Here is a 15943-nt window from a genome sequence, read left to right as displayed (position 1 = left end):
AGGGATATGGGGGAGTGGGATATGGGGTGTGGGTTGATGTGATGCTGATTGGCAGCCAGGGATGGGCACGCGGGATATGGGGGGTGGGATCTCAGGTGCGGGATGGGGGATGTGGGATGGGGGTGTGAGATGGCGGTGCAGGATCACCCCAAAAGAGAGAGGCAGAGGAGAATGGGATGGGAGGAGCCCCCGAGCCCGGCAGGACGAGCACAGAGCCGCGTTAAATCAATCCATCTGGAGCTCGGCAGATCCCTATCAGCGGCTTCTCGGAATGGCATATTAGAGTCCAAAAAGTTGCAAGTGTCATAATATATGTACAGAAAGCGAAATTGTTTAAACTTCTTAAGCAGCTGTGGCCATATATGGGTTTGAAATGTGGTTCTGGGCACGGTAAATAGAAATTTGCCGTATCAGATGTAGGAATTGCAGCGTAGGCAATGTGAAACTCAGGTCTCATTTCTCCTGAAGTGGATGGCAGATCTCCTCCCGGTGACCTCAGTGTGAGCAAGGGTTTCCCACATAGAATTAAAAATACCTGCTGCAGCATCAAGGGCCTTAAATCCTTCTGAGAATCACAGTTTGCCCCTGCAAGGAAAATAAAAGACCTAGAGCACAGTCTGAGTTCTGCCTGAGAAAGATCTGCAGGGTTGGACTGGATATCAAAGAATCACAGGATGGTTTGGGTTGGGAGGGACCCTAAAAGTCATCCAGTCCCACCCTCTGCCACGGGCAGGGACACCTTCCACCAGCCCAGGTTGCTCCAAGCCCCGTCCAGCCTGGCCTTGGACACTCCCAGGGATCCAGGGGCAGCCACAGCTTCTCTGGACAACCTGTGCCAGGGCCTGCCCACCCTCACAGGGAAGAATTTTTTTCTAATGTCTAACCAAAACCTACTCTCTGTCACTTTGAAGTGATCCCCCTTGTCCTGTCACTCCAGGCCCTTCTAAATAGTCTCTCTCCATCTTTTTAGTCAGCTCCCTTCAGTCACTGGAAGGACACTATTATTTCAGCCTGAAGCTTCTCTTCTCCAGGCTGAACAATCCCAATTTTTTCACCCTGTCCTCACAGGAGAGGTGCTCCAGCCCTCTAAACATCCTGGTGGCCCTCTCACAAACCATCACACTTTCTTTAGTGTTATAAGTGGTCTTTCAAAAAGCTAATTTTAGAGAGCCCTGTAACTCTCATGACTCATCACTTAGAAAGGAGAGGAAATCTGTTCCCTCAAGGCTGTAGGTTCATTAGAACTTTCAGGTTGGTAGCAAAGCCTGTATGTGGCCCTGAGAGTAATTGATTTCTTCACACAGATGAATGAAGAAGTATGAATTTTTATGAACAGTGAAGGAATAATCTCTCAAAATCTCACACCTTCAAGGGGAGTTTTCTGTGTACAGATTCAAAATTTCAAAATTAACATTGCTGCTTTTGAAGCTTTTTATTAAAATATTACCTTCCCAGTTTCTTCTTTCATTCTAAATTAGACTGGTCCTTGAAGGGTAGTGAGAAAATTCCTGCTTATTCCAACTGCAGTGGGATACAGGAGGAAGAAGTTGGCAACTGTAGGAAAATTTACCTTTTCCCTCTTGATCCCAACCCAGGTGCATCTATGGGACAGATTTTCCGTAGTAATGCGTTTCCTGGTGCCCATAATCAGTCAGCAGTGTGAGCAGGGAGGGTCCCTGCAGGCTGCAGGGCCTGAGCTGGAGTGGGCAGAGCTGGAAGGGGGTGAGCACATAATCCCCACCTGCCCCAGCCTCCCCAGCCCGAGGTTAACAGTGAGAAAATCAATCCTTATTTGCCCTTCAGTCCTCTGTGGCTGGGGTTGGTTTCAGAGCTCTGGCCTGAGGAGTTGTGCAGAGGATGTGCAGGATCTGCACAGGAGGGATTTTGGCTGGGACACTGGTGCTTCTGGGAGTTAGGAAGCTGCCTGCAAATGGGATGAATCAAAACCATGAGCCAGTGTGGGCACACCTGTGAGCTGGCACTGCTGGCTTCCTGCCATCCCTCATGGAAATCAGGTTCCCCTAAACCCAGATCCCGCTCCAGCACACAAGTGCCACCAATGTCACCTGGTTCAGGACCAAACCTGCTCTGCAGTTTGATTAAATGTAGGACAGCAGCCCCTTCTTCGTGGGCCAAAGCTCTGCACCCAGATGAAGGTGAGGAGGGCAAGCCCTGCCCCGTCCCCCGTGTCCCTCATGAGCTCAGGAGCCTCCACTCAATATTTTAACCTCATCTGCTGATTTGTGACCACGAGTCCTATGACAGGTTTGTAAAAATCCATTGAATCTCAGCCAAGCTCTGGAGGGTAGAACAGGTAAAGACTCTTAGGAGGATTAGAAACATTTAGAAATCCTGACCTGCCTGGCACAGTTTTATTAAAAAGAAGTGTATTCTGTGCTGCCGTGGTTTCAGCCACAGCAGGTCAGCTGGCCTGTCAGGTGGAATATCTGCAGCAGGCTGCAGTGCAAAGGGGAGCTTCTAAAAATAGAAGCCATTTAGGAGATTTCAGACAGTGGGTTATTCACTTCTGGACCATATTTTTGTTTGGTGTGATTTGTTTTGGTGAGGCTGAGCTGCAACCATTTCTCCTGTTCCAGGGCCATTCATTTCTGCAGGAATGAGGAGAGGTTCTGGTCCTAATCCCTGTTGGAGGGGCATTTTAATGGTTTTGTACCCATATTTTAAAATGAGATACACACATGAATCAAAAGGTTGTTCAAGAACAAACTAGCAGAAAGGAACCCTTCATCACATAATTGTTTTATATTGTTTGGCCTTTAAGGAGAGCTATTTTATGTAATTGCCTCTTTAACTTGGGGGGTTTAACTAGCTGTAGTGGTGCTTGTGAGGGACTGGGAAGCCAGCTTTAATATGATTTTTAATATGTACAAAACATCTTGTTATTTTTTTAAATAAAATGTTTCAATTAGCCATTATTGTGTTCAGTGATTTAAACATCTCCCTGCTGATCCATAAACCCAAATCATCCAGATCTGACGAAGCACTCCAGAAGTGGGAACCAAAACTGACTGGAGGCTAACCATAAAACTGAAGAGTGTGAGGATTTCGTTCCGTTTCTTCGCTTTTAAACCCCGAAGGCCCCAGCTCTGCACAGATGTAGCCATTAATTTAATTTTATGAACCATAAACAGTCCCGTTCCAGTGAGTACAGTGAATAACCTCAGCATACCCCCGAGTGTTTACAGCACGGGGCTAATGCGGGATCGTTAAGGCATCCTCAGTTTCGGGACAGCTGCAGGGGTTGGTTGGATTTCAGCCAATACAAGAGTGATAAGGACAACTCATTGTTTTCTGCCTGAAAACTCGGTTAACACCTAGGAATGAATGCAATTGAGTGTAATTATTTGCTGAAATAATGCACCAACGTTTAACTTGCCCTTGTATACTTATCCTGACTGTCATTTGCAAAACTTACGTCACCTGCAGTTCCACCTGTGCAGCTCCACGGCCTTGGGGTTGTAGCCAGGTCGGGTTTTTTTCGGGGGATTGGAGCTGAGCACTGACTGCAGTCCAAGCCCTGGGCACACCATCACACCGCTTTTCCACAGCAGCTCAGGGTGGAGAAAGATGGCTGTACATGCTGTCAACGAGGGAAAGTGTAATTGCACCCATCTGTTAGCTGGGACTTCGCTTTTAGGGGCGGCCACCGTGCTTCTGGCAGTGCCGGTGAAGGAGCTCTGAACCTTCAGGACTAGGAATCAATTCACAGAGAGGCTGTCACCGAAAATACTGCCTGGCCTGAAATCTAAACACGTTTGTGGCTGGTCGCTGGCTTTTATTTCCAAGCGTTGCATCCCTTTTCTGTGAACTAGTTAAATAAATGAAATTTTAAAATCCTAGACGAAAAAAAAAAAAAGAGAGAGATGTAGGAGGGCTTTCTCAGCGTTTCTTAATCACTGTTTGCGCTGTTTTGGTGCTCTGCAAAAATAAGGATGCCAGGGAAAAGGCTGTGTGTGAGATGGGGACACGCAGTCTGCGAGAGCTGTCGGGGTGGGTGCAGCAGAGAGGAGGACGGGTGATGGACCCCGTGTGGCAGCGAAATGAAGGGGCTGCAGCCCTCGCTCAAACCAAGCCGCATCCTCTAAAAGGGACTTTCCAAGCTAATTCCACGGTCAGACAGTCCGACGAGGCCAGGTGTTGGCAGAAAACCATTTTTAGAGGGACGCGTGTTTAAATGCTGCCGCCGAAGCTTTACCCGGCCATTAAACGTAACGTGTTACTCAGGGCTGAGCTATTCCCTCGCTCAGCCCTTACGCTCCTTCCCAATTAGCCCGTGATGTCACGTTTTCCACTCTCTCCGTACCACTTTGTGGATTTCCTGAATATTAAGTGCCGCGAGGAGGGGGAGGTCGCTGGGACTGACTCCCCTGCTCGGACACCCGTGGGAAGGGCAGGGGCTGAGGAGCGGGGGGATGTTCCCACCTGGCATCAGGGTCCCCTGCACTGTCCTGCACAGGGGACGGGCAGAGCCCCCCACCCCGGGACCCCCAGCGAGCTCCGGGCACCGGGTCCCCCTGCGTGGGGCTTCGCCGAGTGCGAGGAGTGTGTGTGTGGGGGGGGGGGGGGGGGGGGGGGGGGGGGGGGGGGGGGGGGGGAGGAGGGGGGTGATGTGGAGAAAACAACGAATTGGTTGTGTTTAAAATGCTTTTCGAGAGCTTTGATACGAAACCCTCCCGCCAGTTATTAGTTAATCGAAGCAGCGTTGCGGAGCGGACCCCCCTCGACAGATGGGGATGGGAGCGGGCACCGCGGCCCCCTCTGCTCCGGGGAGAGCCGAGACTTCGATGACAGAGCCCTTATTAAGCCGTGCCTGGCACTCGCAGGGAGCCCCCTACGGTCCCGGACCCCCGGGTGGGGTCTGCAGCTTGTTATTAAAAATATTTTTCCCCGGCTGGGATAATTCCCGAGGGATCCAGGAGGCGAAGAGTTTGAATATCGCTGTTTTCCGAGTTGCGGTTTGTTGGGAGTCGGGAGAACTGCGAGAACTTAACGGAGGGGCCGGTGATGAGCGAAAATTCAGGAAAACTCTTCTTCCCGTCAAATCGGGAATCAATCAGCGGAGTAAAAATATTCCCACCCCCGGGAAGAGTTTTAAATCAATGGACGAATTGTTTCTTTCTTCATTGCAAAGTTTTCACCGGTGGAACTGTCACCCTTGTCTGAGTTGCCCAGCCAAAACAGACATCAAGACATCTGAAGCGTGAAAGTCAGCGAAAGGAGCCTTAAAAAATGCGTTCCACTTTTATACAAAACGAGGATTACAACAGTCTCCTAACGGGAGTTCGTTTCTGAAATTGGTTACGTATCGATAGTTTCTGAAACTAGTTCTGAAACTAGTATCGATAGTTTCTGAATCTAGTTATGGACGTTTGTATAAAATTATTTTTCAGAAAACCCAACTCCAGAAATAGTCTGTCTAACAGTTATATAAAGTCTGTCCCCGGTGCAAGGGAAAAAAAATTCAGCAAAACAACCCAACCCAACCCAAACAAACAACGAAACCCCAAAACAACAAAACAAGACAAAGACCAAAAAGCCAACCAAACACACACACACACACAAAAACAACCCCCCCAAAAAATCCTCGGCAAATGAGGAACAATTTTGCAGAGAAAGGTGATTCCATTCTAGTATCTGGGGAGGGGAGGGGGAATAGAGAGTGCATGAATTTGGGGCCTGCATCTCGTTCGTGCAGTTGCCCCCTAAAACCCCACGGATTTTGCCGAGCTCCCACTCTGAAACGCTGCTGTTAATAAACGTGAATCTGCCTAGATCGATGTGAAATAAAAGTGCGGGTTTAGGTGCTCTGTAAGAGCACGGGGAGTTACACGATTTTCAGCCGCTGTAATAATAATAATAAAATAGTAATAGGAATAGGAATAGTAATAATAATAATAATAATAATAATAACTTTCCGCTACAGGATTTGTTTTGCAACGATTTTAGATTACTGACTGTGAAAGCGACCGGACGGTGAAGTTCATCTTTTCTTTCTTCAGCGCATCATCAAAATATTTCAATAGGAGCGTTCACAGAAATGTTATTTTTATTTTATTTTATTTTATTTTTTAGTGAACTCGGGGGCTATAGGCCTGTTCCCGCGGCGGATGTGGAATCGGAGCATGAGCAGCCTCGGGGCAGATGGATCACAAGGAATATAAAAATTTAAAATACCAAAAATAATACCGTATGATGGGAAATGATACCGTGTCTGCACCGCACTGATCCTAATCTGCTCCGAGATGGGGACGGGAGTGTTAATATTTACCATTATTCACGAGTTTTGATTTATTTTAAAGAAACAAAAAACTCAAGGGGGTGTGGGTAATTTCTTTTACGGGCACTGTTTGTTTACGAGTGCGCTGGTCTCGGAGGTGAGGTAGTTTAAACAATCCGATGTGGATTTGTCTGCTCGCTTGAATGTGGCCAAAATTCTTCTCACTTTACTCATAATTATTCTATCATAATAGCTCCAACGGCCTCTTTAGCCTCGGCCCTAAGAAATCAGCACCTTGGCGTGGAAACACCTTGTGATCTAAGCGGAGCAGATGGACAAAAGCTAGGCGGACGAAAAGCCACGTCAGGAAAAACGGGCAGGGTTTCAATTTGGGATTTTTTTTTTTTAATTATTTTCGGGGCCCCGCTGGTCTCGGTCGGGGTCTCCCTGGAGCGCAGGTGCGCACAGGGACACCGCTGCCCAGAGATTCCCAGGAGGGATTGGGGGAAGTGGGGGAAGGATGCAGGGATGGAGGGATGGAGGCGCCCGGCCCCGGGGCCATGCAGCATCTGGGCGGGCTCGGCTCCCGGTCACGGCCACGGCTTTGGCGTGTGCCATGAACTCGTTGGCGGTCCAAACACCGCGGTGATGTCCGAATAGGTGACAACCCCCTAACAGGAGGGAGCAGCGGGGGCGCTAAGGGGGAGCTCAGCCCGTCAGTGTTTCACTGAGCGAGGGGCATAATATTGAACCCAAGAAACGTGGGGAAAACAGAAAAACCCTCGCGAAGCTGCTCGGTGCAAGTGGCAGTAACCATATGGAACAGGTTATGTGGGAAGGCAGTGGAAGCACAGAGTGTAAATTAACGCGTTGTTGTTGTCGCATGCGGGGGTGAGTAGTGCGGTGGGACGGCAGCAGGACTCAAGTAGCGCTGACAGGAGCAGCAGAGCGGCCTCGTGTTCTCCATGGTTCCCTGAACTACTCCACCCACCCCTTCCTCAACATTTAATCCAAATTACCGGCCCGGGGGTCCCCGCAGCCGGGCCCTCGCATCTGCCGCCGGGTGCGAAGCCACCCCGGGGCTGTTCCCTGGCTTTTCGGGGCACTGGTTGCGGGTTCCCCCTCGCGGGACGGGGACCCGCGAGGAGTGCTGGAGCGCGGAGGCGCAGGGGAGCCCAGGGCTGGGGGAACTGGCCGGACACCCGGGCCCCCACCCCGACGAGCGCTGGGACACGTCCCCTCGTGGGCTGCGCTCACCGAGGGAACCCGCGGGTGACTCCCGTGGCCCGTCTTGCTCACGGATTACAGAGCTGAGCCGGGCAGGATCCCGCGGAGGCTCCGCACGTCCCTGCGCATCCCCCGCACACCCCACGGCAGCCTAAGCGGCCGAGAAAATGGGGTGAAAGCCCCTTTTTTGGTAAAAAATCCTAAAGAGGGAGGCTGAGTTTCCCTTCCCCCGGAGATGACCCCGGCTTCCGTCCCTCTACGTGGGCCCGCTTGGCCGATCCTGTGGGTTGGTTGAAAGGCTCAGAAAGTCCAGGGAAAGGCTCCTCTTCGTGATGGGTTTTGTTTCCCTGACCAGTTCCTTTTCGATGTTTACAGAGAATTGGTCGGGATGGGGAGGGAGCCCGGGGCTGAAGGCGTCGGGCCTGGGCCCCTCGACGGGCAGGCCCGACCGTCAGCGCGGTCCCGCCTGACCTTGGGCTGCTTCGACTCCTCCAAGCCCCAGGACCCCCCGGTCAGGGCCCTGGGGGGACCCCGAGAGCTGTGAGGCACAGACGGTTCTGCGGGGCAGGGGCCGTGCAGGGCAGGGGGCTTGAGGCTGGGGCTCCCCATGTGTCACTCTGGTTCTGTGTCTCTCCCCATCTGTCGAGGCGTCCCGTCAGGGGATGGGGAAGGAGATGCGGGTGGGGACGGGGATGGGAAAGGGGATTGGAATTGAAGATCGGGATGGGGATGGGGATAGGGCTGGGGATGGGGATGGCGACGAGGACCAGGACGGTCATAAGGACTGGGCCGAGGCCGCCCTTCGAAGGGGCCAGCGGTTGTTTTGGGTGTTTGCTCTCCCGCCGCGAGCAGAACGGCTAATTTGCTTTATATGGCGGGGGATCAAATACTGGGCTGTAACCCCTCGCTTCAGGTACTCGCCCGCCCCGGCCCCTTCCTTCCTGCGCAGCCCCTCCCGCGCCCTCCCCCGCCGCGCTGACGGCCCCGCCGGGCCGGCGGTATAATAGGCCCCCGCCGCCGTGCCGGGGCGGAGAGACGCTGCCCGGTGCCGCGCCCCGTGTGCAGGCGGCGGGCACGGCTCCGGCCGCCGCGCTGCTCAAGGCGCTCCGGGGCCGGGGGGGGCCGCGCAGGGGGAGGGGAGGGGAAGGGGGCGGCGGGGCGATGGGCAGAGCCCCCGCTGCCCGGCTGCCGCCCGGGGGGCTGCGCTAGGGCGGCCCCGGCGGCCGGGGGTCCCCCCGCGCCCCGGGGGCGGCGAGGATGCAGCACCCGCTGGAGTTGGGGGCCGCTCGCTACTTCCCGGCCGAAGCCTTCCCCGATCACCGCTCCCACCGCTACCGCAGCTTTATGATCGAGGAGATCCTCACCGACCCCCCGGACGCCAAGGGGGCCGCGCCGGCCGGGGAGCTGCTCAAGTTCGGGGTGCAGGCGCTGCTTTCCGCCCGGCCCTACCACAACCACCTCGGTACGTCTCGGGGGTCCCCGCGGCTCGAGGGGATGGGGGGTGGGTTGGGGGGCGGCAGGCGGGGAGGCATCGCCCGCTGACGATCTCCAGCGCCTTTCGGAGCCGGGCTCCTGGAAAAAAAACTTGTGAATTCTGCCTGAAAAAAAAATCGCTGCCGGGCTCTGCCGGCCGAGCGCATCCCGCCGGCTCCCGCTGTGCCGCGGCCGCTCCAGCCTAGAGCAGCCCGGTGTTTTGGGCCTAAAAACGAAAGAAAGCGGCTCTATGGCTCCAGCGGCGCTTTCACAGATCGGCCTTTGAATTTCTGTCCTTGTTGATAGTTTTGGGGTTTTGGTTTGATTTTTGTTTGTTTTATTTTGTTGGTTTTTGGATGAAGTGGGAATTGCTGGAGCTAAGCAGTGGAGTCGGTGTGTGTGTGGCTACAAGGGGCGGCACAGGGCCCTGTGGTCACAGATTTAACTGGAAACCCAACATATATATGTTTGTGTATATATATATATATATATATAAAATACATATTTTACATAAATTATAAAAATATAGCATATAAAATATATTATATTTATATAATAATAGAAAGTATATAAGATATAACATTATAGTCTATATTATAATACATATATATATATTTAAAATTGGTGCCAGCAAGCTCTATCCAGTCGGATATAGTATTTAGGACAAATATAGTTTATTAATGACATTGCTGGAGTTTTTTTAACGCCAGTATTTAATATATTTTGAAGGCCAGTACTTAATGTATTGTAAAGGCCAATATTTAAATGTGTGATGGCGGGAGCTTTCACTTCCAAAGCCATCTTCGTCTGAACAGCCATCGCTCTTCATAGACGTTCTTTTCATAGAACTGAACAGAAAAGGAGAATCACAATTTCTTTTTTTTTGCTTTTAAGAGAGAAAGAGCAAAGCGTCAAGACCCAGAGCAAGGGAGCAACATGAGTTAGAATATCTAGAAATCAGTAATATTTTCTAGATGAACTATTCAGAGCTATTTGGAATAGCGGATCAGATAAAAGGCTTTTTGCATCACTCGCGGCTCAGTTTCACAGGGATCAGCGGGAGCAGGATCGGGCCCTGCAGGGAGGGAGGCGATTTCAGCTCGGTCCGAGAAGAAAAGCCAGCAGAGACGCCCCTAAAGGTCCTTCCCCCGAGGTCGTTCCCGTGTCGCTGGGAGGGGACGGGCCGAGCAGGACGGAGTCCCCGGCCTGCCCGGGTTTGCCGAGCCGGCACCAGCGCTGGCGCTGCGGGCCCAGCCGGGGAGCAGAGCGGGGGCGCCGGGAAGGACCGAACAGGGCTGGACCGAGTCGGGGAAGGGAACCGAGCCGAGCAGGGCCCGGACAGACCGGGTAAAACTGAGCGGAGCCGGCCGAGCGGCGGCCCCAGCCCGCGGGGAGCAGCATCCTCGGGGATGGGCTCGCTTGTACTCTCCTCGGGAGGTCCTTTAGAGGAAAATCGCGGGGCAGAGGTTCACAGAGAGGGATAAGAATTGTCACCACGTCGAAAATATCCTGAAAAGTTCCAGGAAGGGAATCCCGGGTCCATGCCCGGCCCTCGCTGCCCGCCGGGCCCTGCAGCTGTTGGGTGACACCGAGGAGAAGGCTTTTGAGTTGATTTTAATTATTTTTACTTGAACGACACCCTCTCCCCCCCCCCCCAGTCATTCCGTAATCAGCATCTACCGGTTGAAGGGTAAAACATGACCCGGTACCACGGAGGAGGCGGAACCGGGGGGGCCCGGGACCCGACCGGCTTCCCGGGGGTTCCGCACCCCTCTGGCCCCAGGAAGGTACCGAGAAAGCAGGAGAAGGGCCCGGGGTTCCTTGCAGGGTGCCGAGGCATCCTGCAGCCCCAGGGGTCCCCGAGCTCTGCCCGGCGCTGACGGCCCCTCTCTCCCGCAGCGGTGCTGAAGGCGGAGCCGGCCGCCGTGTTCAAGTTCCCGCTGGCTCCCCTGGGCTGCTCGGGGCTGGGCTCGGCTCTGCTGGCCGCCGGCTCGGGGCTGCAGGGCGGCTCCGCCTCGCCCCATCTCCCGCTGGAGCTGCACCTCCGTGGCAAGTTGGAGCCGGGCCCCCCCGAGCCGGGCAAGGCCAAGAAGGGGCGCCGAAGCCGCACCGTCTTCACCGAGCTGCAGCTCATGGGGCTGGAGAAGCGCTTCGAGAAGCAGAAATACCTCTCCACGCCCGACAGGTAGGCGGTGGCGACCCTCGGACCGCGGGACGGGGCTCTTTTTTCCTGAAAAAAGTCGGGAAGCTGCCATCCGAGGGGAAAGCTGCCGGGCTGACCGCCTCTCTGTCTCGCCCGCAGAATAGACCTGGCCGAATCGCTGGGGCTCAGCCAGCTCCAGGTGAAAACCTGGTACCAGAACAGGCGCATGAAATGGAAGAAAATAGTAAGTGTCCCTTGATCGTCCGCCCCTTCGGCGCGCAGTGTCCGCGTTCGACGGGGTACCGAGCGCTGCCCTGGGCTAATAATGATGATGATAATAGTAGTAGCAATAGTAGCAGTAATAATAATAATAATAATAATAATAATAATAATAATAATATGCTCCTGGTCTTTAAGTCCATCACCGCCTGGGCTCCGATCAGACCCCTGTCTGTCGCCCAGTCCTGTCCGAACCCTCCTGCGGTACCGCTCGGCCCCCGGGGGCGGAGGGCGGTGTTTCCCTCCGGGGCACGGGGAGAGAGGGGTTCCTGCGCCCCGGGCTGAGGGCAGCATTGTTTTACCGGGGTATCTCCCTCCTCTGCCCCTTCCCTGCCTCGCAGGTGTTGCAGGGGGGCGGCCTGGAGTCCCCCACCAAACCGAAGGGCCGCCCCAAGAAGAACTCGATCCCCAGCAGCGAGCAGCTCTCGGAGCAGGAGCGAGCCAGGGACGCCGAGAAGCCGCCCGAGAGCCTGGGCTCGCCGGCCGAGGTCAGCCAGGAGGAGTGAGGGGCGAGCGCCCGCCCCGCCGCCCCCCGGGCGCTGCCCGCGGGGGCCCCGCACCTCTCCGGACCCGGGGGAAGGGGATGGAGGGCAGCTCGGACAGTGGCAGCGGCCGCCTTCGGACTCGGGAGATTTGGACGCTTTGACCGGCCGCATCCCCGCCCCTCTCCGCGCCCGCGGAGCGCTGCGCCACGGCCGCGGTGTTGTGCGACGGCCCGAGGGGCCAGGAGGACACTGGATCCCACCTTCCACATCTACTCGCTGTCTAAAACCCTGTGGTGCCCCTAGTTATTCGAAAACTGCATTTTATGATCAGTTTTATTAATGCGAAGATATTTACTTTATTTCAATAAAGTATTTTATGAACTGTTGCTCTGAGTAACGTAATGCTTTGGGTTTAATGTTTTTAAATTTTTTTTTTTTTTTTTTTTCTCCCCTCGGAGGCAGGCTAGAGATTCAAACCCAAGTTCCAGGCAGATCTACACAGAGAGAGCAAAGAGCGGTGGTACCAGGAAGATTCTCCCATCGTTTTCCCTGACAGCTCGGCTGCCCGTGGCCGGGAGAGGCCAAACCCTCAGTCTTTCTCTGATCAAATTCGGATGCTTTTGCATTTTAAAGATACATTAATTGCTGACAAAGAGATTAATTATTTCCCACGCCGCGCGTCCTAAATTGATACTTTTAAAAAATGGCTATTGTGAGACGTAGCATGAAATCTTGGCATTTTTTGTTCGGGCTTTTTTTTTTTTTTTTTTTTTTTTTTTTTTTTTTTTTTTTTTTTTTTTTTTTTTTTTTGTGGTGGTTTCTGTTTTGTTTTTGTTGTTTGTTCGTTTGTTTTCCCCGAGCCCCCGCTCCACGTTTTCCGTCGCGATGTCAACTTACAGAGCATCTACCGAGCAACGCGATTACAGCACCGTGCTGCTGCTGAAAACCAGCAGCACCGCAGGGAACGGCCAGAGCGGAGAGCGAGGCCAGGGGGAGCGGCGGGACAACCCCGGGCTGATCCCCTGCTGCGGGGGCGCCTCCCAATTAACGGCGGTAATTAGCTCCTGCGGCTCGGGGCCTGTCGGTGCCTCCCTGCCCGCCCCCGGGGCGTCCCTGCGGTCGGCTGTGCGGGACCACCCCGCACCGCAGCGGCTCCCGGGAGCGCTCCAGCCCGTGCTAAGGGCCCGGCGGGAGAGGAGCACAGCGAACAGCATCGGCTTTAACTCAAAACAGCCCCGAGCCGCCGCCGCCGCTGGAGCGCTGAGCTCATGCCTGTCGCTCCCAGTTTTCCTCGTTTCGCCGCTGCAGCGGGTGCGCGGGGGGCCGGGGGTACCTCCTTCCTCCCCCTGCCCGGCTCGGGAGGTGCCCGGGGCCTCCTCCATCCCAGGTTAAATCAGCTCCCGGGATGAGCGATGGAGGATACGGCCAGTGCTCGGTAAACAGGAAACAACCTCATGTTCTCACACCGAAATGACTCATGTATTTAACCAAACAACCCCTTGGAAACGTTGTGTTTAACCTGGGGATAAGGATGAACGCTGGGAAGCGGGAGGGCGGCGGCGGGGCTGACAGGGCCGGGGATCTGCGGGTTCCCTCGGCGCGGGCAGGGCACGGTGGGCGTGTGGCTTTGTCACTTCATTGTCACTTCTGGCTACTGTTCCTGTTGACTTCAGTGAACTTCAGAGAACAGCAGCGGGTTTTAATTAAAAGGGAGATTCACTGGCGCTTCAACCCAAATTAACAGGACGACGAGGTGTGTCCATCACCGATGTCACACAGAGGGTTGGAATAGCCGCCCTTCAGTCGGTGCTATCGCGCTCGCGATAGAATGTTAATGTTTTCTTTTCACACTTGAGTAAGCGGCGGCGAAGTGATTATTTTTTCGCAGACCATAAAGTGATTAATTTTCCGCAGACCACGGAGGCATTAAATAGGGTATAATATTTTATTGTAACTTTTTTTTTTTTTTTCCTTGTAGACAGTGAGAGAGAAGAGCAGGAGGGGTTTGGGATGCTCTGGTAAGGTGGTTTTCTGCAGAGCCGGTGCGGAGCAGCGGGGCTGGTCCTGCCGGGCGTCCCCGGGGCAGCGCAGGCTGGGCCCCCGCCAGGGGCCTCTCTCCGCGGCTTCTGCACCGGCCGCTTCCCTGCAGGATCCAGAGATAATTTTCTTCTTGTTGTTCCACGGCAGGAAAAGCTCCGAGGGCGCTCGGGGGAACCTTCTCTCGCCCGAGAGCCCCGTGCCGTGTGGGGCTGACTCCGTGCCCGGAGCCTCCCGGGCTCTCCAGCGTTACTCTGCCATCTCCCACTCGGCGATTCCTCCCAGCAGGACAGACCAGGCGGGACAGCACCCAGCTGGCCCGGGGCTCCCGCTGCCCTTGTGCGAGTGTGTGAACACGCCGTGAATGAACACACTGAACCTCCAGCACCGTCACTTCCCCCCTGACTGGCTCCCCGCTGGAGCCGCTTGCCCAGGAGCGTCTTGGAAACGACTTCAATGACCACCTTTCGCTTCGGAAGGAGCCTGGTGATGGTGTTGCCATCACCGGAGCCGGAGGGAGCCGCGCCGAGGAGCCCTCCCGCCCCCAATGGAACCCAGAGTCCTCCCGGGCAGAGGAGAAGCCTGTTAGACTTACCTGACAATTTACCTGACTAGTGGGATTTTTTTCTATTGCTTGGTTTGTTTTTGTTGTTGTTTGGAAATTTTTTTTCACTGCAAAAATTACATATTTAGATTATTTTATCTTTTGACGGTTTCGTTTATTGTTTTCTGTCGGAGTTTAACTTTCCCGCAGCTTGTCCAGGTGCTGGGCTGGCTGGTGTGGCGTCACACCTCGGTGACAGCAGCTCGGAGCCGGGAGCAGGTGGGTCCCAGTGAGTTACACGCGAATGGACGGGTAGTCCCTGCCCACGGCCGGGGGGTGGAATGAAATTATCTTTAATGTCCCTTCCAGCCCAAATAATCCGGTGATTCTGTGATTCTGTTTGAAAAGCCAAAACAAGTACCGCCAGCCGTCAGTGACAGCCCTTCCAAAGGTGCTTGAAAATATCCCCCGGCATTTTAAAACAGGATTTTGTGGCTCTCCTCGATCAGCATCAATAAACCTTGTTGGCTGGTGAACGGCCAGAAGGAAATTACACTGGGCCTCACCTGCACACAGGTGGATAATTTAGGTTAGTGCTGCATAATTGTTTCACATTCTAATTACCTTTTACAGCTGTAATGAACCCGTGTGGGTGCTGTCAGACTGTGACTGGCGATACCCACGTCCACAACACTGCAGCAGCAGAGCTGGTCAGCCTAGACACTCAGAGGTGTCCAAAGCAGCCTTGGGGAAGATCTGGGTGACTTTTTTCAGCGCTGTAATTTCCCCTCAGAGCCCTGTTCTGCCTGTGGGAATGATCCTGCTCTGCAGCACCCCAAAGCTGCCAGAAAAGATGCTCCCCCCAAGTGAGGGTCTTTTGCCAGTGCTGTGTAATTCTGGGGCTAGCAAAGTATATTTGTAGCTAATACACCCGAGGTTTATTCCCTTTTCTGTGTATAAATAAGTTGTATTGGCATAACACGTTTATTCTGGCAGAAAAGCATCCGTGCTAGGGAGCTCCACCATCTGAATTACCAGTGTAGGTAAAGCAGTGCATGTTTTCCCTGTGAATGAAGTAAAATTGCATAAACTGCAGGCTGGAAAAGTGGGTCCTTCCCATGTTTAAAGGCTAATTAGGTCACAAGTAATCAGCAAACATTATGATGGTTTCCTTAACAAAACCCCCTTTAAGGTGAGTTTCCAGTACAAACACCCTAAATCCCCTTTTTGTGAAGCACCTCAAAGAAACCTGAGGAAGGTTCTGCTTTTTCATCAATGTCAATTTAAATATAGCTCCATGGAGCCAGGGGATCTGAAGATTAATGACGTGGGTGTTTATATGAGGTGGTGCTCCATCAGGACCGGGCACCGGGGTGGTGGTGTGAGGGGGTGTCCTGCTGCTGGGGGGGCAGTGGCCTGGCCCTGATTCTCTGCTCCACACCTGCAAGGCAAGGGGAGATCTGCTCTGCCCTTCTGGAAGAAAAAAATGATCCCAGAGCAATGCTGTGAGGGCAGTT

General features: G+C 53.8%; 1 protein-coding gene and 1 long non-coding RNA gene across 2 annotated transcripts in view; both read left to right on the top strand.

The window, feature by feature from the left end:
• Positions 1-15943, top strand: part of LOC114059867 — a 28543-nt gene that overhangs the window by 9225 nt on the left and 3375 nt on the right. Inside the window, exon 3 of the long non-coding RNA XR_003571752.1 lies at positions 3057-3073. This is a non-coding gene — a long non-coding RNA (uncharacterized LOC114059867). The remainder of the gene's footprint in view (positions 1-3056; positions 3074-15943) is intronic.
• BARX1 (BARX homeobox 1) lies at positions 8723-11866 on the top strand. The gene is made up of 4 exons (XM_027888830.1): positions 8723-8927; positions 10838-11123; positions 11241-11325; positions 11702-11866. The coding sequence occupies exons 1-4, from the start codon at positions 8723-8725 to the stop codon at positions 11864-11866; spliced, it is 741 nt and encodes a 246-aa protein (XP_027744631.1).

Source organism: Empidonax traillii, unplaced genomic scaffold (assembly GCF_003031625.1).
Source record: "Empidonax traillii isolate 1590-97213 ecotype Southwest subspecies unplaced genomic scaffold, ASM303162v1 scaffold246:size859669, whole genome shotgun sequence".
Taxonomy (NCBI): domain Eukaryota; kingdom Metazoa; phylum Chordata; class Aves; order Passeriformes; family Tyrannidae; genus Empidonax; species Empidonax traillii.
This window is presented reverse-complemented; position numbering and strand designations above follow the sequence as displayed.

What these genes read in the sequence shown, in the direction of transcription:
- BARX1 (XM_027888830.1), top strand. Translation starts at nt 8,723, where the DNA reads ATGCAGCACCCGCTGGAGTTGGGGGCCGCTCGCTACTTCCCGGCCGAA. An exon ending in TACCTCTCCACGCCCGACAG is followed by an intron (nt 11,124 to 11,240) that starts GTAGGCGGTGGC and finishes TCTCGCCCGCAG; the next exon opens with AATAGACCTGGCCGAATCGC. An exon ending in GCATGAAATGGAAGAAAATA is followed by an intron (nt 11,326 to 11,701) that starts GTAAGTGTCCCT and finishes CCTGCCTCGCAG; the next exon opens with GTGTTGCAGGGGGGCGGCCT.